The sequence below is a fragment of the Rhyacophila brunnea genome, unplaced genomic scaffold (genome assembly GCF_057557595.1).
Source record: "Rhyacophila brunnea isolate RB1 unplaced genomic scaffold, BYU_Rbru_1.0 scaffold_23, whole genome shotgun sequence".
Lineage (NCBI taxonomy): Eukaryota > Metazoa > Arthropoda > Insecta > Trichoptera > Rhyacophilidae > Rhyacophila > Rhyacophila brunnea.
Window position 1 is genome coordinate 8,254,675 of NW_028232893.1, and position 27,977 is coordinate 8,282,651.

At 34.3% G+C, this 27,977-nt stretch overlaps 1 protein-coding gene across 2 annotated transcripts in view; it reads right to left on the minus strand.

Annotated features, from left to right (window-relative positions):
• The window catches only part of LOC147069428 (phosphatidylinositol-3,5-bisphosphate 3-phosphatase MTMR3), a 244,537-nt gene that overhangs the window by 43,520 nt on the left and 173,040 nt on the right, over positions 1-27,977 (minus strand). Inside the window, exon 1 of one of the 2 annotated variants that reach the window (XM_085950118.1) lies at positions 9,422-9,731. The exons of the other annotated variant lie outside the window; for it this stretch is intronic. Coding sequence (XP_085806244.1) covers positions 9,422-9,607 — 186 coding nt within the window. The 5' untranslated portion in view covers positions 9,608-9,731. Of the gene's footprint in view, positions 1-9,421; positions 9,732-27,977 lie in introns of those variants that run through there. 2 annotated transcript variants of the gene reach the window in all.

Consider the following 27,977-nt stretch of genomic DNA (forward strand, 5'->3'; position numbering starts at 1 on the left):
CACGGGCATTGTCCTGATGAAAGAGGATTTTTTTCCTGTTTAAATGAGGCCGTTTTTCTTCAATTTCGTTTTTTAGCTGGTCCAATAAAAATGCATAATAATCCCCTGTTATTGTTTTTCCTTTTTCCAAATAGTCAACGAAAATAATTCCACGTGCATCCCAAAATACAGTAGCCATAACCTTACCAGCTGATTTTACGGTTTTCGCCTTCTTTGGACATGGTTCGCCTTTCGCAATCCACTGCTTTGACTGTTCTTTCGTCTCGGGAGTATAGTGGTGTATCCATGTTTCATCTACAGTCACAAAGCGACGAAAAAATTCATCCGGATTGCGTTGCATGAGCGACAACAGGGCTTTAGAGGCCACCACCCTATTGCGTTTATTGTCGACTGTGAGCAAACGCGGCACCCATCTTGCAGAAACTTTTTTCATGCCCAATTTGTCATGTAAAATAGAAATGACGCTACCTTTTGAGATCCCTGTAACCTCAATTATCTCACTCAACTTTAATCTTCGGTCACTTAACACCATATCGTGGATTTTATTGATCATTTCTGGTGTAGTCACCTCTACAGGACGTCCTGAGCGTGGTTCATCCTTTGTTGATGTACGACCACGTTTAAATTCATTTAACCAGTTATAAATAGTTGCAAGTGAAGGAGCAGATATGCCGTGAACTAAATCCAACTCATTTTTTATTTCCTTTGCTGTTAACCCTTTTATATTAAAATGTTTAATAACAGCTCTAAACTCAATTTTCTCCATTTTTGTAAACAAGCAAATTTTTTTTTTAAATGTACGAAAATAAAAAACAACAACCCGACCAATCTGATTGAAACTTCGCAGCATACTAAATCGGTAGTGCCGCTGCATGAAAACAAACCGCTTACAGTACTAGTCGCGCCACCTGTCGGCTTTTCTAAGGACTTATTGACCCACCCTCGTATGTATGCACCTAAGAAATTTGCATACAATTCAAGACTAAAAATGAAAGTGGATGACATTCTCAGTCTGCCTCAGCTGCACTTTGACTAGGAAAATCTCTGGCCTTGAATTGCAATATGTTAGGTTAACCAACTCCCTAGCAGTTGTGTAATTGTAATAAATAATAGTCATATTAGAAGAATATTATAACCCCTTACGAGGAATTAAATTATCCTAAAGGGAAGACTTTACATATTATGCATAGTACCTACTAGTGCCCGATAATAAGTTAATAACATACCTACCACAAATCAACAGTCGCGTTTCGTGTCTCGTACATGCCGCCATCTTGGAAAATGGCAGTCGATTTTTATCTCACTAATGGTTTTAGAAATATCGATAAATCAATAAAAATTGAGGATAATTGAAAAAAAACACATATTCTCAACACGAATAATGTTGTCGCATCTGTAAGCTCTCACATATAAGCTCGCCTCGTCTGCCGCAAAGCCAGGAACAGGAACCTTCTTCTCCATATGAAGATCGCGCACATCTACCTAGCGACAGTCCACGTAACATCTCGAAACGTATAGATATTTGGATGCGGCGAGGCGGTATAGGAATGACCAATTCGTAGACGTGTGTATTCGTTCTGGCGTCTTCGACTCGATGCATACGATTTGTTGATAGCAGCACTAGATGTTTTTTTTTCAAACTAAAAAGTCGCATTCGACCATCCGATTCCATTTGGCAACGTGTGTTTTGTGAATAACGATGACGTCACATCGACGTATTCGACACGTTGCAGACGAGACGAGTTTTGATGTGCGAGCCGGCTTACGGTTGCAGCAGAACATTGTAACCCACACTACTTTCAATTATTATTATCCAAGAAGTTAAATTTTTGTGTGTTTTATATATCGACGAACTGCAAAACTTAAAATTTGATGAATTATATAATTTGACTGAGAAATCTATCTCCATAATTGGTTTGTTAACGTAAAAAAATCCATTATAAGTATAAATTTAAAATCAAAATGTCGGATCATTGAATGACAATATTGGCTGATATCGCATGCCTACAGTCTAAAACTCTACATAGTGAAAACAAAAATGTCGTGAACTGTCAGAAAGGTTAATCGAATTCAAAAATCGAACGAAAAATGCAAACGGAGAATGTGGCCAGCAAATAAAAATATAAAATCTTTTATTCAATGCTTACGTGTGTTTATGTAAATTAGACTACGTGTCATCGGCATATATGAATGCTAAAATACTTTAAAAGTTCGGTATATAAAATTTAAAACTATACGAAAAACCAGTATTTTATATTACATAGTCTTCTGATGTGAGAATTTTGTCAACCTTTTTTATTGATCGAGTTAGCAATTATTTGTAGAATTCTAAAATTAAAATATAAATTATATTTTATTGTACAGGATGGCTTATTAGTTGATATGTATTTCGGTTGTCATACCTTTTCAAGACTACAAACACAATTCACAGAACAGAATATAATAAAAAGAATTCCGATAGGCTATATATATACCAACAAAGTACACTTTGAAGCAGGGTTTTGAATGTGTGAGTATCCTACGAAAATGAACCACACATTATAGACATGCGTCTGTGTAATACACCAATATTAAATGAGCGTCAATGCATAGACCGAGAGAAGTTGTCAGTATTCGACGTAGGTATGACATATTCTTGACAAGTGTTTAAATTTATCACGTATGCTTCCTTACTCGAGATCGGTTGCCTTCTTCTCCTTACCCGTTATGCCAGCGCTCCATTGGCGAGCCAAAAGTCCGAGTACAATAAATCGTCCGATTTGTCTATGCTCTGCTACTGATCAACGAACGAATAAAAAAGTAGAGCCGTCAAAAGTGAAAAGTTACGATTCTCGTAATGTCTTCTGATAATCCTATAATTTTGTGTGATTTATATGTAAGACTTGCATAAAATAATATAGCAGTGAAAACAACACAAGTTTTACGTTTTCTTTTATGAATTTCATAATTACAAATAAAAAAAAATAATTGGTAAATCTCTCATTTTATAATGTGTAAATTAACAAATTAATCAATGAAAGTGGTTAAAACAATTACAGATTTTTTTCGGTCCGAATGATTGCGTGAATTTGCATAGTGATCGACTGACGAAGTCTGACAATTCGGAGAGTAAAATATCAAACATGTTTGAAATCCAAAGAGCCTGGTCTGCGGATTAAAAAGTCCGCAGATCTGGGGTGCTCCACGCGAAAAAAAAGTCCGAAGCCTGTAAATCGTCTGACTTGCGTGGAGCGCATAGGTATTTCAGTTCCCATTATTTCTGATTTCCCTGACACAAAGATATACGATTTCACGAAAAACGACGATATCACCCTCTCTCTCTTATGGACCTTATGGTAATATAATAATACTTATCAGTGGCCATATTAAATGAAAAAATGATGGTGGAGAACAAAACACCAGGATGTAGAAGAGCTGAAAGACTCTTTCAGCAGTGGTTTGATGCTGACCGAATAATGGTGAAATACAATAGTCGAATTTGCTGTCAAAATTGAAAGGTTGTAAAATCCCAAACAATTTGGATTATGGAAAGAAAGTGCCTTATATATTATTTCTGTTATGGCATTTAAAATTATTTAAAACGCACCAAGCATGGTTAGGTTGGTAACTCCACAAATATTAATATCTGTCAGTCGTCATACCGATTTTCTTATATACGCCATTTTTATGTGCATCGTGATTACTTATTCGAGTGAAGTTATAAACGATTTTATACAACTTTTACACGATTTGTCAATTAAATAATAATAATGTAGTATTATTGGCTGCTTTCATAAGCCTTGTAAATGACAAACAAATGTCATAGCAGTAGTGTGAAGTTCTCTGCAAATGAACATGCAATGCGAAGTCACTTGTAGCTATTTTCACGTGTGGAACAGGAGTCTTTTTTTTTGCTTCAATTTCTTACATTGAGGTTCTAATATCTTCGTATCGTGGACAAACTGTATTTATATACATGTATGGACAAATATATTTAGTTGGGCCAATTAGGGTTGCCCTCATCCCAATGTTTCCAACCTACCTATAATCCACGTTATTGCCGCAAGTCCAGGTCATCGTATTCGTAGACCACGACCGGGTCAACTTGATACAGTGTGACCGTCGTCCAAGCAATTCAATTCGAGTCTCATTAAGAAGTCAGACAATTAGACCACCTATCAAGCCGTGTTACCGGCACATGGTGTCTCATACAAACTTGTCATCATCGTTTATAATTATAAAATTTAATTAAATCAATCAAATCACAACAAATTACATTGTAAGGCCACATATTTTATAATGTCATTATCGCATAAGTAAAATAGCGCCGCAGGCGACTTTTTACTGTTAAGAGTAAATGTGTGGTGTGTATTTATTTCACTTGCCTGATTCATCCACCTCACCGGGGCCCATCCTAAGTCTGGGTCCCCAAGCTTGAGCCCTGTCAGCCCTCTTCTTATGGGGGCCATGATTCAGATATAGGGTTGGGTTATATATGCGAAAATTAATATGTTAAGTAGTCATATTTATTTACCAATAATAAGTCAATGCTCCACTGTTACACAAATAACGAAAGAAAACAATAATTCATTTTAAATATTTAAAAAATACATGAGTATTGCTGAAAATGCGAAGAGAAATCAATCGGTGTTGCAATTGAATATACGGTGCAACCGTTTGACCGCACCCGAGGCAGTCAAAATACGTAACATTCCGAATTATTTATAAGAAACGCGTAGACACGCCTAGTGAATATTAACCATCTATCGTCTGTGGTCTGGCACGTGCAGAACAAAACATCGACACGTGTTGTAGTGTTCTTTGACTTTTGGAGAGAGAAAAGTAAAAGTAAAATTCTTACGCCGACAGGTGACAGAAAACGTGCAGTGCCCGCTCTGCTTTCATTTCGAGCAAAGAGAGTGCACGCATTTAGAAAATAAAATGGTGTTCAATACACCTTGTGATTTACCTGTCACAGTTAGGGATTGCAATACTGAATGAAAATGCCAATACCGGTTTTTCGGTATTTTTTATTGAATACCGGTATTTCTTAAACATTAAAAAAACAGAAGTAGGTGCATGTCAATAAATATAGCTATTAAAATCTCTTTAAAATATTATTTTAGGTATAGCAAAAACCTACATACTAACCTACATTTATGTTGACATTTAAAAATATGTATTGGTCATAATTGTAGAACTAGTAATTTTTTTTACAAATAATTTGAATATAAAGATAATTTTAACTAAAACTCCTCAAAAGTTCATCAAGTGCAAATAAGCTTCATAAATTCAACGCTTGCACCGTCATCAATAATTATAGAATAATTGAACATTTTTGTCACGGATGTTTTCTATTTTGAAATAATATTATGATAATTCATCGCGAAAATTACTTATATAAATATATTTCATGAAATTTGTTTTATTTTTTCACCTCTGTTGGATTCACTCAATATATTTGCATTTTAGCAGAATATAACCTCAAAAACGTAAACGAATGTGCGCTTTCTTAATACCGGAAATTTCGGTATTTTGAATTTTTAAAACCGGTATTTCAGTATTGATGAATACTGGAATACCGGTATTGTAATCCCTAGTCACAGAATAGAAAAATATATTGCTATGACATCTACCGTTAATTCTGTTCAGAAATAGTAACTCAATTTGGAAAGCGCTTCAGAGAGTATTAAGAGCCATTAGTAAAAATTTGTCGCAATCAAGTATGACGCCTATATCATAGTGGTCCATGTGCATGGGCGCGAAACTCGGGAGATGCAGGTTCGATAAATAACCACATTGTAAAATAGTCAATAGATTATCTAATTAATGTAAGTGTGAACGTGTTTAATAGTCCTTTCTTAAAACAGGTAAAACACAACCCAAAGATATTTCAAGTCCGTGGAAGTAAATCTTTATATTATTTAAGTAAACAAAAATATATGATGTTAATGAAACTACGCCATTTTTGTGTGAAGGGAAGAGATATGTCAACACTATACATTCTCCCTGCTTCTCATGATTTAGTTAGGAGTTGCAAAGGTTCAATTTCAATTAGTTAGTTACGGGCAATGTTAATAATGTCATTGGTTACGGGTATCAAGCCGTAAACAGTTAACAATCAACATACTACATGTCTTTATAACGTATACAATGCGAGGTTTTACCACGAAAACACCAATTAAAAGAACAAAATAATTCAAATTAATTACAAGATAAAAAGAACTTTTTATATACTTAAAACGTTTTTAAATTTTCTGTTGAATCATATAAACTTGACTTGACTAGCTTAAACGATCATAGAATATTGAAATGTCATATTGACATTTCATTTTAATTTTCATAGTAACGCACGTATATATTAATAATTTAGTTGCTAGGACCATCCGCTTAGCAACCAATAATGGTGTCAATTGTGTCAATGTCTTTTCATACAAAACAGAAATAACTAAAAATGAATTCAATTCTACTTAAAGATGGCTAAAAGTATTAAAAAAAGCATTGGCATCGTGTTCCGATACATTCTAAAAGTTTCAAATGTCTAGCTAGTCGGGAAATTAGTTAAAAATCGATTGCAAGATTTGTACTGGACAAAGAACCACCGGACAAATAAGAATATGAGCTAAGAAAAACGTTGTAATAAAAAATGGCTTCTCGGATAAAAAGAATATTATATAATACCTAGATAACGAAATATCGTTAATTTAAACAAGAGCCAGACAAGGCCTTTGTTAGATCGATAATGAAGGGAGAAAGGTAAGTACCCAAATGTATTTAATTTTATGCAAATATAATTCAAGACAGGAACCAAAGTCAAACAAAAGAATTTAGACGGCTAACGAAGACATCTTTTCCGTTCATAATATTTATAGATACGTACTGAAGGTGAATTCGGTTTAAATTTTAGATAATTATAAAGGGGTACCTAATTATATTTGGACCCGAGACGCGCGGTGGGTTAAGAGTAGGGATTCCAATCCCGGGATCCCGAGCTATTTTCGATACATATGAATCCCGGGATTGATAAAACATAATCCCGAAACTTTCAAGATTGATTTTTTTTATCAATATTTATGGAAAATAAAATAAAAACGAAAATATAACAGAAAAAAACTTTTAATAACAAATAACTACATTAGAAATAAACTGAGTTTGAATGAAGTTTGATTTATACCCATGTGTAAGTTGCCGATTCATTTTATGTTTTACATAAATTAATAAAAATGAGAAAGATTGGAAAAAACAATGCTTCGCACGTTTAACGAAGTAATTCCACCATGATCTCATACGTTTTACGGCAGTTTCATATTTGGCTAATTAGATTTATGAAGCGGAAAGGCCATAAATACACCATGATTTGCTTTACTATTTTAAATCTCGCTAACCCATTCATACGTCTTTACTATCAGAAACAGCAATCTCATATTATTATTATTTATATTACAATATTCTTTACTCCATTAAACTTATGTATTTCCAAGATTGAAAGTATACAATAGTAACAATAAATGTCTTATTAAATTATACTAGATTTATTTTTGACCGATTTTATCAATGTTATTTGTAAATATAAATTTTTTATATTAACAATGGAACAAAATTCCAATCCCGGGACCAGTCCCGGGATTGTCAAATTGTAATCCCGAAATCCCGGGATCAGAATTTTGGCTCGGGATTGGATTCCCCAGTTACGAGCAAAACGCACGCGTGAGCAATATGTGCATGTGATGGGGACGAGCGACAATGCGACACCACATCGCATGACCATAAAGTTTTAATTGAATTTAAAAACTCGTTGTTTGTATAGTGTGTCGAAGAGTTTCGGCTAATTCAGAATGGATTCATAATAATATTATCTTTTTATAATAAGCGACAAATAAAAACACGGAGAACACAAAGATTTCGGAAAGATTTTAGTTCACATTTTGTTATACAGTTGTCTAAATATTTTAAATACATTCATCGTATAAAAAAGATTGGTATACGCTTGAGGTGTTTTATAAATCTGCACTGGCATAATACTGCCCACACAAGCAAAAGGCAGTTATTTGCCTAAGTCACATTTTTAGATAATGAGACGTTCACGTTTATTCAACTTTTCTTCAGAATGTTTCCAATAATGTGGATGAATCTTATGACTTATGGTTTAGGCAAAAAACCACTATATTTTCAATCGATGCTGTGTTTTTGCTTATGAATCTCGTTATACTGTCTTTTTGTTTAGAAATTCTGCAGTTTTCATGAAAAAAACGAAAAACAATATGTCGATTTTTATACTTACTGAAATTAATTTTATACTGCTTTTGACTTTATGTCAAATGGTTCAGAATTTCACGTAGAGCATTATCCGTACTAGCTCAGTTTGTGATGATTTTTAGAAAATTTTCTTTCTTTCTTAAGGGGGGACATGCTCAGCGTAGGTCAAAATGGACCTTTTGTTCTATTTTCAAAGCATGATCCTGGACATTCCTTAAACGTTGTAGATAATCCATTTATATAATTTTGAAGCCTTATTATCCTTTATATTTATTTTAAACATTTGATGACTGCATAACGTATTTTTATTACATAAAACAGTATTTTTTTAAACCTCTCGCTCTAATGTTTTAGAATATAGTCATATTTCAGTACATAAAATGTGCAGTGGTGTTAAGATTTTTTACATTTATTAATTTTTAAACGCATTTATAAAACCATCAGTATAATTTATATCGACATTATTATAGTGAAATATTTACGATAAAAAATTATATTGATAATCTCTGTGATTCCAAATTTGACAAGAATTGGGCATTTTATTATTCAAAAAATGGGCAAGATTAACACATTTGAAGATAATTCTAAAGATACTGATTATAAGCTATGTCTTTGACCATTCAAGTGTGATAAACATCCTACGAATAATGATTGCTTTATAATAATTATTGACCTAAGGTAGTGTTTTTTTAAATACGCCATTTCTTTTGGCATTCCCCAGTGGTTAAGCTACAACATACGGCTCCATTTTGCTCCATTTTGACCCACGCTGAGCACGTCCGCCCTTAAGGGTATAGATCTCAGAACACAAACATATTGCGTACAAATGTCCGACAAAATAGTGTACACTACTTTGTCTGCTGTTGGTGATTAGTTTTTTCATGTTAACCAAACCAAACCATAACAGATGGACGAATATTTTTAGACTATTATCTATTATGGCAGGGTTTGGTTTAAGTTTAAAAACTAAATAATTGTCTGCAATTTGTAGTCTTACTTAAATGAAAACAAACACGTATTACTGATAAAGTTTAGTGAGCACGATTCACGTTGGATCTTAACAGCCTACCTCCACCCTTCGCCACTGAGTGGGGGAAAGGTAACACTATATAGATACATGAAAACAGCGTAAAAATGCACAATTAAATAAATACAATAAAATTCATAAAAAATAACAAAAAAAAACCTTTTGTGACAGCTTCCTGCTGACTTCATCAGCGAACATGGAGTTGCTTCTCTTCCTTCCGCCGAACTCTCCAGCTAACTCCAGCTCTAGCTCCAATTCAAGTTCGAGATCCATGTCCAGATGGACGAAATCCTCACCTGGGTCAGCCACAGCACGCGACACACCACACTCGTTTAATGCTGGCATATTTTTTTATATTTTAATTTATTTAACTATTTTTTTGTTCACTAACTATTATTTGATGTTGTAGTAAATATATTCCGATTTACACTTACACTCTACAGACTCGTCATCCGCCAAAGGACTAAGCCTTTGGTTCATATTAAATATGGATATATGACAATATTGTATTACTTATTTATTATCTAAGTAAAATTCTGCTAAATAATGTGAAATAACAAAACCATTATAGGTATATATATTATTTTTTCCTCACGAGACTTAAGATTGTTTTTTTTTTATATCAATCATTATTGAAAACATATGGAATTAATTTGATACAGGTAATCGACTTATACGAGAAAGGTATTCAAAGCTGATCCAGAGTTCCGCAATACTTATTCCAGAATGAACGAGGGTGACAAGGAGAAAGAATGAAGCTTTAGAAAAACACATTTTTCAGTTTTATTAGAAAGTTAAATCTACTTTTAATACATTTATGGTTAAATCCTTTAGTACTTTAAATGGATTTTGATGTATTTAACGTAATATAGAGATGTCTTATGGTTATTGTCAAATGACATGCTGTTTAGCTGTGGGGCTAATTAAAACTGTGAAGGTTTTTTAAGCGCATCAGATGAAATATTAAACGTATGGGTTGAAATATTGAAGAAATATAGCATTTTTTTTGACCATGTCCGTTTCTAATACTTGTAAAATCATATGTGCCTCCACAGAGTGGAGATTTGTATTAAACCAAGGCCTGAACAAAAAAGGAACCACAAGTGCGAGTGAGTACGCATTCGGCACGATTATAAATATCCGCACTATGCGTTAGAGTAAGACAGAATTACTACGGCTGAATTAAATATTTTTTGGAAACGTCGCCGGTAAATATAGATTTGACTGATTACATTCTGACATTTATTGCTGACATTTATTGTTTTTGTCTTAAATATAAAGTTAGTGGTGATTATTTTCAGTTGTTTTATTAGAACATACTAATATGGTTAACTATGTTGTGTTTAAATTTGGTAGCCGTGCTGAGAAGCAACACGATGGTATAACGTTGCATAATTAAGTTGATAATAATAAAATCGAGGCAAGAAACAAGGCTTCATTTTGCCGAACAATAAGCGCTCTTTATATATCATTTTTGATTTGTTTTTACGAGAAATGGATATAAACCACTTGCTCAACCTATTAGGTCCATACTCTGACTCAAGACACATATTTAAAAACAATACGTTACCACCATACAATATCAGACCCATGATTCGAACCTGGAACCCATGGTATTGTAATCCGACGCGTAACCCGCTTGGCCATCATGGGTTTTGTAAATAACACACGATTGAAAGATATTATGAAAAAGCCCGACACACTACATTCGAAACTAACCATTAAATACCATATTTAGGGGGGTGTAAATGTCGTCTAATTTATTTAAATTAAACTAATAATCACAAACGGACGTCATAAATTAGTCATGTTGATTCTGTTCTTTATGCGGGTTAGAAAATTGAAGGATTGTACACACAGATAAAAGATATTTTTTGACAGCATAAGTAAATTATTGTTTAAACGGTTGTTGAGCGAACTCGGCCACTTTTTCTGATGTCAACTTCATCCACAGAGCGGAAATAAATGGCAACGATTAATTTTATCGTTTTTCCAAGATTTAATTGGCAAATTGAGTCGAATTACCGATTTTATAAAGTTGCCAATTCGAACCAGGCATTTTAAAGCATTCCATCGCATCTATTCTATACCTACACAAGGCTGCTATCGATTGTAGTTTATCATATTTATGTATTGAGGCGGTTAATTATTGTTACAATAAGTTAACCGTCTGAACTGTCAAAAAGTGCTATGTTTTAACGGCACCTCTCTTGTCTGTGTTAACTTTTAGTTAAGAGCGAGATACAGTTTTTGACAGTTTAGAATGCCAACTTATTGCCAATATATAATAACTCAATACATAAATATCGACTGTGTTTAGGAAAAAGGGAGTAACCCACGATTTTTCGAAAAGTGCTTTTATTAGATATTAACAATGGATACAACTAAATACACGTTCTATAAAAAGGAAGTAAGCCGCAAATGCCGAATTATTATCTAAATTCAGGTTTTAATTGAGATTAATTAAGTTTTAATTTAAGGAAAAAAGCATTTACCCTCAATTTTAATGATTTTTCTATAATAACTTATTTAATTATTATTAGATCGAAAATATATTGCACCAAATTATCAATAATCATGCACCCAATGTCTGTGCCTAATTTAAAAAAAAATATTAAACTAAAATCATTCAAAAAACTTTTTTTCCCTCCTGTGAATTTTGTTATGTGTGGGTTACGCCTTTTTTCCTAAACACGGTCGATATGATAAACTACCCTCGATAGCCGCCGATTGCAGCCTTGTGTATAGAATAGATGCGCAGGAATAATATCGGAACGAATTCAGGAACGCGCTTTGCATTATCATAAATTGACTATTTCGTACTATGAAAGAGAATTCCGTCCAGAAACCGTTTTAACCCTTGACAAATTTCGCCCAAAACCAAATTCGAGAACTTTCCAGCCCAAAATGAATATCGTCACCTGAATACTACAACTAGATAACTCTGATTTGGTCATTGTTAGGAAAATGAAATTTAAACTTTACTTGATTAACATAAATTTAGGCTACAATTATTATTGAAAATAAAAATGCAAAATTGTGCTCGTCTAATTAGGAACAATTAAAAAATGTTCAATTGTATGAAAAAATATTGTAGATATATTATTATTTTATTTATTTAATGCATTTGTGGTTTTAAAGTTATCTAATAATTTCAAACACAAAATTAATAGAGTTCCCATTAACTTCTGACTTACCTAGTTATATCATTTTGTAGAGAATGAAATAATGTAGAATTATATTCAATAACTATCTCAAAAACAGTGAAAATAAAGTTTTCTAGTTGTGGTATTGAGGTGACGATAATACATATTTATTTACCCAGTCATTTTTTTTTTTGTTATTTCATTTTTGTCGGATGTTTCGGTATCGATGAAAACCGGGATTCCGGTTTTTATAATACCGGCATCGCGATCCTTGGTTACGATGATCGGCACGATTTCTACAGACAACAATATTTTATCAATATTTTGCTGACTCTAAGCGATAGTGCCCATAGAACGCGTCGAGCGGGCGAAGTCGGCGTATGAAGCGTTTATTCATAACCATAATCACACGTCTCTTGCCGCGCATTACCCTTCACCTATGTAATAAGCGGCCCAAGCAGCACAAAATAATTATTATTACAGCGTCTCTCATAACAAAGCAATAAAAATATTATATTATTTCGGAGCTTGTAATTAATATTTACGACGACATTATTCAACCAGCGAAATATAGGACACGGAATAAAATTAAACAATGACTTCTCTGTTATTAAATAATGACTTCTCGCCCGTCGAACGACGACGCTTCGAGCAGCGTGATTTTGGTAGCCGTGTTCAATGAATGGACTTCTTTGTATTTTCATTAAATCGCATCGCCGAGAAGCGAAAAACGGTGACTCATGCGGCAGGCGGGGCACAAGGCATCGTCAAGTTTAGTGTGCGCTGGCGTATTTGATTACGTTGTATTTTCGATGATTTACGCGCCACTTGTAGAAATTTTGCGCGAGCGCCGCACTCGCTGCGTCAATGGGCTTTATGCCAAACTGTTTGAAACTCCTGCCCTAAAGAGGCCGACTTATAATTATTATGATACTGTTTTTTCCCACAGTACGATGAGTGAACGAGTAAGTGATACTTAATTAAAGCCCATGTGTTTCAATTCGGTATCAAAATATCGTAGTGAGCGAGTAAGATGATAAGTATATTATTGTATTCAGATGTCATGGAGTAGGTACAAATAGCATTCACGCGAAGACAATCTTCCCACATTACATTGTGATTACTGATTATACAGTGACATTACAAATTTATTTGTTTTTATTGTATGGCATCTGGTGCATGTTCGTACCCATCACGTCATGTGGCTATTTTTGAAGACGTTCGACTATGCACTCTACAACAAACCTCTTTGATACAATGTTACTATAAATAAATCGTATAGACATCAGTAAAAATAATAATACCCTTACATTTTATTAGTGAACTAAGATGCTCTTTTAAAAATAATGAAATATAATATCTCCGTACATCAAGACATAATAAATATGTAAGTCTGGCCACAGAGTCGCATAAATATAATTTTATTAGACTATACAGTAATATACTATATCATTTTAATAGACCTAGATGTGTAGCAATCAGGTGAAAGATGTCATAAGCCCTGTCCACATTCGGGCTTTTTTTGGTTCGCTAGATGAATGCACCAGTGCATGCACAGCCTGCGCTTTACCTGCTTCAAACCGGTTTCAAAATGGGCGTTTTCGCGATGAAAGTGCATCTTTTCAATATCACGCCAGTGTTGCCAACCGAATGATTCCGAAATATAAGCTAAAAATACTGAAGGATTAAACGAGAAATAATGTTCTCTGTAGGTGCTAAAGTTTTTTTCAAAATAATCGAAATACGGGAAGCAGACGTGAAAATTTCAAAACTATTTTACGTAAAAGTGTAGATAGGCTTTCAACCTATTAGTGTAAATTAAACTATCGCGACAATAACTGCTTAAACACGAAAGTGCTGACTGCCTCCCAATTTCACAAGCATTAGTGAACGCGTTTACTTTCGTTGTGTGGTGCCATTTGACAGGTTCGGACGGGTTGTGAAAATCGCTAAACGTCAAAATGCTCTGCGCGGTGTAGTTCGTATTATTTCCGTTCGTTGCACCACTATATTTCTATTGCACATGCACAGATATGGAGCAAGTTGCAACCATCGCGTGGGAATTCAGAAGCCGCTAATACGTGTTTACACGTGCATTTTCTTTATCATCTAATAGTCTTATACGCGGAGTAAATGAGAATTCTACCATTTTTGTTAGTATTGACCTGTGCGTACCTGATAACCATCCGAGAAAGCAGGAGCATCAGTTGTTTATTTTGCCAAGGTGCAGAACTAACCTGCCATTGGTGATGCCAATTGGAACTGCAATAACTCTGTTCAGCCAAATCGCTTCGGATGTCGATATATTCCACCTACGCGAGGATGAGTAGGTATAGGTGGGCATTGTTTTATAAATCTTAAAATATGGTCTACTTTGCTCATTCGGTGTTCTTCCTTGAAACTAATTTATAATTTTTGTATTTACAACTTTTTTTTTACTATTTATTTGTTTTAACGCCTTATAATTTGTAAAGTTCACTATAAGTAAAAATAAATAAAATTTTATTGATTGATTGACTGATAAAATGCTGAAAAAAGCATGCGGAAATCTGCTGCGTTAAAACCAGAATTAAAAAGTTGAAGTGAAGTGGAAGATGAAACGATCGAAATGTAGACAACTATTAATTGGAAAACCGTTAGCATCTGCCTCGAGGCTGACAGAAGGCAGATTAAAACGGATACTAATAATGCAGAGTGAGAAGAAAGAAAAAAAAACGATGAACTGAAGATTGATTGCAAATGTAAAAAAATAACGTAATTAAAAACGCGATATTTAATCAACGCAAATAAAAAAATACTGATACACTTATCAGAATGTTTTTTCAAAACACCTGACGGGACAAATTAATTTTTTTGATAAATTGTGCGCGAAATTAGCATATCTATCTGGTAGCAATAAAATACACACATTAAATGCAATCACCACATACTTATCTATCGGAGGTGACAATGGAAGGTCACCTCCAGGCGAAATTCGTGATTATGCAATATAGTCAAGTGTTTGATATAAAACAAACATCGGATGGAAGTACCAATAATGCTGTGCACATATCTGCTTCTTTAAGTGCAGTCTCCTCTGCGAAGGTTGGCAAACGTCAAGGTTATCTTCGCGTTTAACGAAGCTGTGATACTGTGAATCCGTGTCCTTGGCAATATGCGAATGCATCATGCGTTTTTTGGTGAGCCAGTGACGTATCAGATTAATAATTGAAAAAAAAGTATGGGTTACCACGTGATACGTATTTCTAGATAGAGGTTAGGCAGTGTAGATTCGATATAATTAGAGCACACTAAACTTTGTCGTTCATACTTATTTATTTTTAGTGAACTAAGAATATAAATTGCAAATTATGGTTTAGTTTTTAAAATTCAATTAAACCCCGCTTAGACCAAACCATAATAGTCAAAGTAGGCTGTGGAGATTCGACAAAAATAGTGCACACTTCTTCAGTCATACTTATTTGTTTTCATAGAATAAAAGAATAGATACATAATATTATAGATGGTGTTGGTTAGTTTTTTTTAATTCATAAACCAAGCCACAATAGATAATAGTCAAACAATATTCGTATATCTATAAATTATCTAAAATTATGCCATAAAACATACATTAATTGAATTTCAGTAATTACTATCCAACATTCTCTACAATCAATAACTACTATTAGTTAAATGAAAACAAATACGTATGACTGACAAAGTTTAGTGTGCACTATTTATGTTGGATCTTAAAAGCCTACCTCCACCCTTCGCCACCGATAGATGGACGATCAGGGATTGGCAACGCTCCTCAAGTGCAGCGGCGTTGTTGCACGACACAGACGAGGAGTTCGCTTCGCCAATTAGTTTGAACAACTTGAAACACATCCCTATGTTTCAGTCTGAGTGTAAAAAATCATCATCACCGGCAACACTACTGTTATTCATTGAATTGGATATTACATAGTAAAAGTCCATTATAATGGTACTCAATTGAACAAAAAACTTTGTTTTAAAACCAACGTATGTTGCACTCAATGGTGGTTCATCACATAAGATTTTTTTATATGGGGGGGTCCAAACCAGTCGGCACTTTACGCCTTGACTAGCAACAGCTGGAGAAAGAGAACGGAAGACCGACCCGAATGGAAGTGTCTGGTTGTGACGGCTAATGCCTACCCAGGGCTGTGCCGCAGGAAAAGACGAAGCATTTGATCCAGAAAAACTGTGTAAATAACAATCATTTCGCGTAGGTAACAAAAACCCATTAATGATAGCTTTCACTCTGTGGAGGCCAATATCTTCGACTTAGGAGGGAACATGGCTGATTACCTTTAAATGTATTAGGTGTGCGACGTACCCTGAAATCAACTGATACATTCGCAATCAAATTGATTCGTGGGGGGAAAATTTAAAATAAAAAAAAAAAACGAAACGGCAAACAAACAAACGAAACAAATATAGCACCAGATCGTTTGGCAAAAGCACACGAAATCTGATGCCAAAAAAAAGAAATAATATTGGAGGAGGCGGTAAGAGATAATATAAAGGAAAGTCCAGAAGACCATAATGAATTAGGGACAAAGAGAAGATGCTGAGTAAACAAATTTGGTTGTTTTCGTTATTTGGGAGTAGGTACTTCTTTCTGCGTAAATCAAAAATAACACTGATTCCAACGACATCAAAACTTCTTCGACATTGGACGGAAATAGTCATGCAGTCAGACATGAGGAAGACATCACTTCATCAAAGCCATGCAGAACAAAAAAAAGTGCTTCATTAGAGAGTATGGTATGACAGACCTTCACCTTCAAATCCACTCGTATTCAAATCAAATTCTTCCGGATGAACAGTTTTTAAATACCAACAATTTTACTGATTTTGAAACAAAGTTTTTGTTAATACAATATTATTAATTGAACATACATAACTTGAAAACACCTCAGATATACCCACTAGAAAAAAAACATATTTGAAAAAAAATACGAAACTCGACGGGATTTGAACCCGTATAACCGCGGGTATAATTGGTGTCGCGCGAATAGTCTATGTGTGTTTCATTTTCGTAGGACACTCACACATTCAAAACCCTGCTTCAAATGTAGTGTATTGGGGGTATAGACTATCTGCATGGCCCCCACATCCTGAATCGGGCCCCCAGGCCAAGATCTTTGGCGGCCCCCCTACCTATCGCTAAGGATAAAGGCAGTGTGACGCTCTACACTAGCGTTTTCCAAATGGTGCGTCACGCGGTAAAATTAATGTGTATATTTAATGTTTTTTGTATATTTTGATACATCCATTTGAATTATGGAGTTGTCGAGTACAGGATACACAATTAAAATAATCGTACAACCACATAATTTTAAATAATAATATTATTGAAGGAAACTAGCGAAAACTTTTTTTACTATTAAAGCAAATTTGTGATGTGTATGTATCTCAATTACTGGTCGAATCGCCTCGCCGGGCCCCTCCTGAGCCCGGGCCCCCAAGCTAGAGCCTTGTCAGCTCCCCCCCCTCGTGGGGGCCATGCCTATCTGAATTATATTTGTTAATGTTCTGTGAGCTGAAGATTGACAATGAAATAGTGTGACAGTCAGGGCCTACTTAAAGTTGGACATGCCTGCGCATAGTATTATTTCTCTTTATTTTCTCAGTGTCAACTCGTTGTACTTAGTGATTGCAATAGGTACCGAATGAACATATCAATACCGATATTTCGGTATTTCCTATTGAATACCGGTATTCGTCAAAACATATAGAAAAAAAAGAAGTAGGTACCTATTAATAAATATAACTATTAAAATATATTTAAAACACTATTATTATAGCAACCTAAAAGTGCCTACCTTCCATTGGCGGCTTAATCCGGAAAAAACTAGCATGTCAATTTTGAATATATTATTTTAATTTGCCTTTTCGTTGTATACTGAAAAGACGTATTGCAAATTGACTTTTTATACATTATAGAATAAGTGCTAGAAATTGTTATAGGTAAGTACCTACTTACCCTTCAAAAAATGTCCGTTTTTCATAACGCCAACCCATCGTTAACCGAAATTGCACACAACGCGTTATAATTTTTTGTAAATTAGGTCCACTTTTCTTTCTTCGCTTTTTGAAAAATCATCAATCACACGATTATAAAAATTGTCTATTTTTCCCACATATTTTTTTTCAATACTGAGCATTGCAAGAGCGGTCAGTCTATCCTGGCCCTATTGCGTAGAAAGGTTTTTATTATTTTGAGAGTGGAAAAACATCTTTCACTTTCAACTGTTGTCATTGGTATGACGCAAATAAATTGGAGAACTTTGATCGACTCGGAAAATGTTTCGTTGAAATTATTGCTGAGTAAAAAATGTAGAAGAGAAACTGCACTATTAGCGCCATGCAAATCATCTCGTTGATAAAACACCAATAATTCATTTTTTAACTTGATTATGTTTATTTCTTCAAACAGTTTTACCAAATTTACTTGACGTGTGGGAAAATTATTTTTGAAATCAGTGTAATTTTCTTTATTGAACAAATCGGATATAATGAGATGATCGTTGGATGCGAATCGTGCTTCCATTTCCATTATAATTGTATCACAGACTTCAATTGCTACTGCGTGCGTACTAACTGCTTCACAAAAATGTTATAAATCACTAAAAACCAAACGTTGTGTGTATATGCAATAACTGCACCAAAAACTGCTTACATATGATTAAAATAACCAAAGGCATTCGTCAAAACCTGTCAACGAATCCGAACCAGTCAGTCAGTGTTATCATTCTGTTTCATTTAATTAGGTGAAAAAATCTTTTGTCTCACACTCGGGCATTGCCGATATTACAGTAATTCGTGCACCGTTACAAGCTTCGATCTCGTATTTTGTATTATATCGATCTCTGTCTTATGTATGAGAAACGAGATAGAAAATTTTATAAAAATATTCAATTTGGGTCAATTTTCAGACTGCCGGCGAACACAATATTTTTGTTCGGGGAATTATCGCCCAAACAAAAAAAAAAGCCCAATAGACTGGGTCGACACAATATCGCGCGCCCTATAATTTCAAATCCACCGATTATTATTAATATTATTATATATGACGTTGCACATATTATTAATATTATTATGTCGATTGTAAGGTATTTATTTTGGCAGGTCAATGACCGAATGACCTAAGCAGGGAGCCGCCAGTGCTACCTTCATTAATTTATTATGTTGATTATGAGAACAATCTCTCTCAAATTCAACGTTTGTTCAACTATCAACGTTGGATCAATAGTTATAGAATAATTGGAAATATTTGCCACGAATGTTTTCTTTTTCAAAATATGTTAATCCATCGCGACAATTCTGTAAGTATATTCGAGGGATTTTGTTTTAATGTTATTAAACTTTTTTTGGTTTCAGTCAACATATTTGCATTTTGGAAGCATCAAACTTATATACCAAATTTAATATAGAATACAAGTAGTAAGAAAAGAATACATAATGAAAAAATAACATATGCGTGCGTGTATGCTTTCTTAAGGCCATACCTCAGTTGAGACACGGTCTAACTAAAAAGATCGTCGCTAGACGATGCGCGGATTGCGGGTCGCGGGTGCAAATGAGTGTTTTAAGTCATCTTTACACGATTTAAGAATTATTACGGCCGTCGCCATCACGAAGCAAAATGACGTGCTTCCAGCTCTACATTCTCTCTCCGAATGGGAGCGAGTGCAAAATTTCGTCGCGCCTATGGTTGAAAATTATTTGTCGTTTCACTGATGAATCACATTAATACGAAAATACCGGTAGTTTATTTTATTTTTGAAACCGGTATTGCAATCCCTAGTTGTACTATGAACGAATGCACAGAACTTTCATTGGATTATTTCGCGCACAGAAACAAAACATTTCGGCTAATTTTGAATTGTTCAACAAAGAAAAAGACATACTTAATATATTAATTATTATTGTCTTAACCTCGGGCGACATTGTGAGCGAACGGATAAATACATATTATAAATATTAACAGGAAATGACTTGGAAATATAATGAATAGTAATTATAATAGGTAAAGTGATTGTCATACTATATTCTAGTACTTCCGTCACTGTGAAAATTTTACCCGCGAACAAACTGGTTACCAGTTCGACTTCCTTATCATATCAGAAATCTACCATTTCTACTTGCTATGTTTTATCTATCTGCCATGGTATGCAGTTTATTACTTTATCACGACAGAGGAATGTCATATGACATATCTACATAATTATTATTTCATATACAAAAAAACAACTGATTACGTGATAAGATAATGATATTATAATATCTTGAAATTTCAGTCGAGATAAAATATGGGCCAACACTTTGTTGTGATCTGAGCAAAGCCTTTCGATAAATTGATGGTGGACTTGGCGCATCATCAACACACAACTAATCGGAAGTGGGTTGCCGCCGTCTGGGTGAGGCTGTAAAAAATTCTCGAGTGAGGATAAATATGTGATAAACTTAAGACACGTATTAATATTGTTAATTTTAATTGTTAATGTCCCTCCCCGGCACACATATACGTTTTTTCCAAACATACAGTGGCGAATGGAGATAACCAAATATCTGACTCCAGATCATTACACCAGTCAATTTGTGACTGGTCATGGTGGATTCGCTGGCAAGCTCTTCGAGCTTGGACTTGTAAGCCGTCCGACATGTCCATGCGGAGGGGAAATACAGGATGCCAACCACATCCTATGGGAGTGTCTGAGTATGTGCTCCGAACGGGAGGAAATGCTCAGGTCGGTCCAACCAGCTGTTGGACCCATCGGCCCGTCCGACCTGGTTGCTACTAAGGCCAATTATCTTGCTTTCAAAAAATTTGCGGCGTCTTACTACGGGCGTGAAGATCTCTTCACATAAATTTTGCTGCCTGTATGATTAGCTTCGTTCTTTAATTTAATAAACAAGTAGGTTCATTTTCTTTTTAGTAATTTCCATGTGCTTTTTCTCTCCCTGGCACTTTGCATTAGAGTAAACTCAGTAAACTCAGTCAGAGCTCACTTTGAGCGTAGCAATCTAAGTCTTGGGCATCTTCTCCCAGGACACTCCCAGGCCAATTCTTAGATGCTTCACATCACCAATTGATGGGTCCCGTGATACTCTCGATTAAGACCGAGGGTGGTACGGGGCGGGTTTGGTGGAGGGACTTTAACTTCAATGTTAATGTCCCTCTGTGGCGGACGAAACGCTATTTAAATTAATAATACAATGCATTTCCACCATGAATTGACAGGCAACACCATAAATAGAACGTACCTATTATAATATATCCTATTTTCAATAGCGACATCTGTGTCGTAACATTAAAGTTTGTCACATAAAGGATACGTGCATTTGGTAAATTTTCAGGACATTCTATGTATTATGGACATACTACAATATTTCGCGGGTACACTGGACCTCACTTTCTTTCTAGAGTCAGTCTTAAGAACCGAGATGCATAGTTGCAAATAATCGGTCCCGCGCGGCTCCGTTCGGGACGAAATGTGAGCAATTAAAATATTCATTATGTCGCAATACAGCGCTGTGGAAGGCGGCCGTGGATAATACACGGCTGTACAGACACGGCGGGTGGAGGAGGGTGTATCGTATACTACAATATTTCTTCCGTTTTATGACATGACAGGAATACATACACATTATCTGGCTTCAAAGCCTTGGTCCATGGCGACTGGTTTTCACATCTTAAGGGGGGACATGCTCGTCGAAGGTCAAAATTGAGTTTTTATTGTATTTTCAAACCATGATCCTGGACACTCCTTAAACGTTCTAGATAATCTATTTATATAATTTTGAAGCCTTACTATCCTTTATAGTTATTTTAAACATTTGATGACTGCATAAAGTATTTTTGTTACATAAAATAGTATTCTTTTAAACCTCTCGCTCTAATGTTTTAGAATATAGTCGTATTTCGGTACATAACTGTGCAGTGGTGTTAAGATTTTTTACATTTATTAATTTTTAAACGCATTTATAAAACCATTAGTATAATTTATTACGAGATAATTTTTGTAAAATATTCACGATAAAAAATTATATTGATAATCTCTGTGATCCCAAATTTGACAAGAATTAGACATTTTATTATTCAAAAAATCGGCAAGATTAACACTTTTGAAGATAATTCTAAAGATATTTATTATAAGCTATGTCTTTGACCATTCAAGTGTGATAAACATCCTACGAATAATGATTGCTTTATAATAATTATTGACCTAAGAATAAGGCAGTGTTTTTTTGAAATACGCCATTTCTTTTATCATTCCCCAGCGGTTAAGCTACAACATACGGCCGAAGCCATAAATTGACAAACTATAATTGAAGTAGGGAGTAAAATTATGTTAACGCGCGTGTTTGAACATGTACCTAACCGAATTTTTTTTTATTTTTTTTTAAACGGTACATGTTCAAACACGCGCGTCAATATCATTTTACTCCCTACTTCAAGTATAGTTTATCAATTTATGGCTACGGCCGTATGTTGTAGCTTAACCACTAGGGAATGACAAAAGAAATGGCGTATTTCAAAAAAACACTACCTTATTCTTAGGTCAATAATTATTATAAAGCAATCATTATTCATAAGATGTTTATCACACTTGAATGGTCAAAGACATAGCTTATAATAAATATCTTTAGAATCATCTTCAAATGTGTTAATCTTGCCGATTTTTTGAATAATAAAATGCCTAATTCTTGTCAAATTTGGGATCACAGAGATTATCAATATAATTTTTTATCGTGAATATTTTACAAAAATTATCTCGTAATAAATTATACTAATGGTTTTATAAATGCGTTTAAAAATTAATAAATGTAAAAAATCTTAACACCACTGCACAGTTATGTACCGAAATACGACTATATTCTAAAACATTAGAGCGAGAGGTTTAAAAGAATACTATTTTATGTAACAAAAATACTTTATGCAGTCATCAAATGTTTAAAATAACTATAAAGGATAATAAGGCTTCAAAATTATATAAATAGATTATCTACAACGTTTAAGGAGTGTCCAGGATCATGGTTTGAAAATACAATAAAAACTCAATTTTGACCTTCGACGAGCATGTCCCCCCTTAACAATCTGTTTTACACACCGACTTCATCAATTTTTACAATTTCGTTCATTATTAACGGTGTTAACTTTCAAGTTGTTAGTGGAAAAACATCGTATTAATTGAGTCAGCATTTACTTGGTAGAATTCCACTTTATTTTATAATATAATTTATATTATATTATATGGACATTGTTTAACTCATTTAGTGCTAACACCGCGACTGGCGCGTATGGAGCAGTTGGCCGTTAGATATAATTAACGTGTTATTTAAATGTGGCAATTAAAAGGTCAGCAGTGATTGTGTTAATAATAATCAGGACCCGTTTCGTCCGCTTCAGTGGGATAGTGTTAATCAATACAAAATAATGCTCATTCAATATTAAAGACACATTGTTTATTTAATACATAGAAAAAAATAGAGGAAATTCCAAGAAATTCTCTATTCAAAAATATTAATTAAAATTCAAAAATATTTCTAGCATATTAGGTAGTACGACATGTTTTTGTAATTAAAATAAATTACAAGGTAAATATTAATACAATGTAAATATTATTATTACCTAGAAGTATTTAAAAAAAAAAAAGGTAGATATGTACCTCAGTATTCGATAAGCCACTCGTGACTTGGTGCGTTTTACCTGCTGTGGTGATATTAATAATTTATCTTCTCAGGTCTCGACCGCGCAATCGTGACCGGATAATGGTACAAGGTCGCCAGGCCTCACTGGATGCGCTTCGACCTTCAACCTCTGCAATCAACCAGCGCCCGCCTGATCATTCTCACCGCGAAGGCCCCCGTTTGAGTTTTAATTCAAACACCTATTTCCACAACGGGCGAATTTAATTATGACAATAATCATCATAACCAATCGAAAATATCGAGGATTGTGAAACGGAGTTGGGCGGAATGTCGAAAGGAATCAACTCGAAGTAATCGCATTTCAGATAACGATATGATACAAACAAAAAATGGATATTTCCATTCTGCCATTAAACATTATGCATTATGTCATTAAACCATATAAAACAGTGATTATTTTTTATAGTTTTTTTTTCAGATTTTCTTCAATACAATTTAAGATTATGTTATAAAATATAGTCTTATGTGCTCTATCGACACATTTTAATCGTTGCAAACCACTTTCCATCATAATTAAGAAATATTGTCCAACTTTTCTTTGACTTTTTCCATATTTTCAATATAAAATATTTTTTAATTAGGGGGAGGGGTAATTTTGGACTGGCCGGCAGACACCCTTGGTTCGTTCCTGATAACGCTCGAAAATTAATCAATGAAATCCATTAATAGCTAAGTTGACGTATAATAATCTATATTGACGCCAACGATGGCCGAACGGCATACGCGTCGGTTTATATAATGTGGTGGGTCTAGTTGGGTATTTCCCGAGAAAATCTCAATCTTGAGATTCGGGATTTCCCGAAATGATGTAATTTTGAATTCTCGAGATTCGGGATTTCCAGAAAAGACTTCTCGATATCAGGAAATTTAAAAAAACCTGTAAAAATCCTGAAATCAATGTAAAAACAGACAAATTCGACAAAAAATATGTTTGGAGACAAACAAAATAGATGTAGAAAAACAAAAATCAAAACATTATTTATTAAAATAGAATTTCAGAACACAGACTGTCAATCGCTGTGTCTGACAGTCGAGTAAGCTTTTGAGACACAAAATTCCCCGATGTTGCAAACATTGCGCTCATTTTGAGTTGACGTTGGCTTAATTGTGTTAAATGTCTGTCTTTGAAGTTTTGTGTTTTCTGTCCACTTTTTTCATATAGAAAATCGTTTTTTCAATAAATATTTGATAATAAAGAAATCCCGAATCCCGAGAAAAGATTCTCGAGATCCGGATTTCCTGAAATGTTAAAAAATTCAATTCTCGGGATTCGGGATGGAAAATCTCGAAAATTTCTCGAGAATTCCCGAAACCAAACTCTAGTCGTGGGTAGGTTTGGATTATTGTCGTTCTGTCAAATACACATATTGTTTTTCAATTTGTGTTTGGAGAGTGTGGGCCAAATAGCTTGAGCAAGTGGCCAACATCCATTTATCGTACAAACAAAAAAATGTTATAACAAACCTCCACTCTGTGGAGTGTGATCTTATTAGGATCGGATATGGTCAAAAAATTTAATCTAAGATCATTTTGTAATTTACACACGTACAAATTTCCGGACACGAATATTAGGTACCGGAGTGGAGCAACTCCCAAAAGGGTCCGCTCCAACCCTGTGTTTTCAACACTTTTACTCAATACAGTCCGTTAAAAATTATAAAATTACCAAATTGGCCCTTCTTTCAAATATGTTGTGCACCACTGATCTAAGCACGCTCTACCGGTAAAACAAATCTGTCTAATAAGCGAAATTAGAAAAAAAATGTAAAAAAAGCCATTATGCAAATACCTCAATAAATAGTTGACTTTGAATACATAATTGTTGGATAATAATATTTGTATGCAAATATGTGCGCGCGCAAGAAGAGGTGATCAAACGACCCAATCCTGCAATCACATAGTTCAGATTCCAATGTCATTTTACCGAACCGACGGTATTTCGTGTGCTAAAAAAACTATTTGCATATTTATTGCGAGAGGTCGGTAAAACAATATGCAAATACACTATGTAAACTTGTAAACGGACAGAATAGAATTCAGATAGGCTATACCCATGGCCCCTACAAGGGGGGGGGGGGGGGGGGGTGACAGGACTCCAGCCTGGGGGCCCGGCGTTACAGGTCAAACAGTGAAGTGAGATAAACAAACATCACAAATTTTCTCTAACAGTAAAAAAAGTCGCTACGATGCAACTTGCTGTCATATAATATTATGATTTTATGTTATAATTATTTTTAGTATGTTTCCTGAATAAAATAAAAATGGTTATTTATCCAATATGGCGAAGGGTCGCATGTTACTTGACTACAACAGAAGGGAGTCGCAATCAGTGCTTCGTAATAAGATGATGACGAGTGCCGAGCACTCAATAATTCAAGTGAATTTATTTAAAAATACAAAAAAAACATTAATAATTACAAGATAAAAAGAACTTTTTATATACAACGTTTTTAAATTTTCTGTTGAATTATTATGCTCAATATGCTCAAACTTGTACTTGATTTATGAAGTAAATAAAAAACAAACAAACAAATATAGAATACTGAAATGTCATTTTGACATTTCATTTTGATTTCCATAGTAACGCACGTATATATTAATAATTTTGTTGCTAGGACTAACCACTTAGCAACCGATAATAGTGGATAGGATTACGGACTTCTTCCGAAATAACTTTTCATACAAAACAGAATTAATTGAAAATGAATTCAATTCTATTTAAAGATGGCTAAAAGTATTAAAAGAATGCATTGGCATCGTCTTCTGATATATAAGTATTCTAAAAGTTTCAATGTCTAGCTAGTCGGGAAGTTAGTTAAAAATCGATTGCAAGATTTGTACTGGATAAACAACCACCGTACAAAATAAGAATACGAGCTAAGAAAAACGTTGTAAAAATACTCTTCATTTCACCTCGTGGAACCGCGGGGTTCCGCGTAACACTATAAACTGTGTTCTACAGATCACACTGCCCTTAACCCCAGCGATAGGTAGGGGGGGCATGCATCTTGATTTGTAGACCCGCTTCTGGATGTGGGGCCCATGGGCATCTTTATTCTAGCAATACGTACGTGTCACTCACTAAAGTCAGTGTGTTAATTCGTTAAACGCCTGTGAATGTTTACACAGCTGATTTTAACCGGCTATGATAATTTGTATATCCTGGTTTAGTATTATTTCATATATTATATAAAATTTTATTTGATTTTCATATTTTAAATTAAATTTGATTGTTCAAGGACAGCTAAATTCACGATTATTCAAACAAATACAAATTAGACGTTTAGGACAAAAGAACACAGGTTTCGAAAGTATAGAAAATGCGATGTTTATGTTAAATTTGGCTGGAGAAGTAGATATGGACCTGATGTATGAATAATTCAATTCGCTGAAAACTTGATGCGATTGATTCGAAAGACTCAGATGCACAGAAATTGCATCAGATAGTCAAGTTATTCCCGAAAAAAGAGAATAAAAATATTTGCAAGCCAATTTAATTTATTTTGAGTACACCAACATTTATTTGCGATAATATCGAACGGGTATATTCTCAGATGAATTTAAAATGGTCAGATGCAAGAAAAATATGTTCTATCGGGTTGATTGGAAATTGGAATCACTTGTTCAATTTAACATGATAAACTCACGTGCTGAATTTTATCAATACATTAAGCAGCAGAAAGAAATTCTTCAGGAATTAAAAAGGCGAATGTCAGTTAAATAGTTTTGAAGATTTTGCTGTGTCATTTATGATTGATATTATAGAAATAAACAATAGAAATATTCAATCCTGCGATTTTAGGGTGTCTTGCTTTTTGCTCCTAAATCCCGATTATTTTTTAATT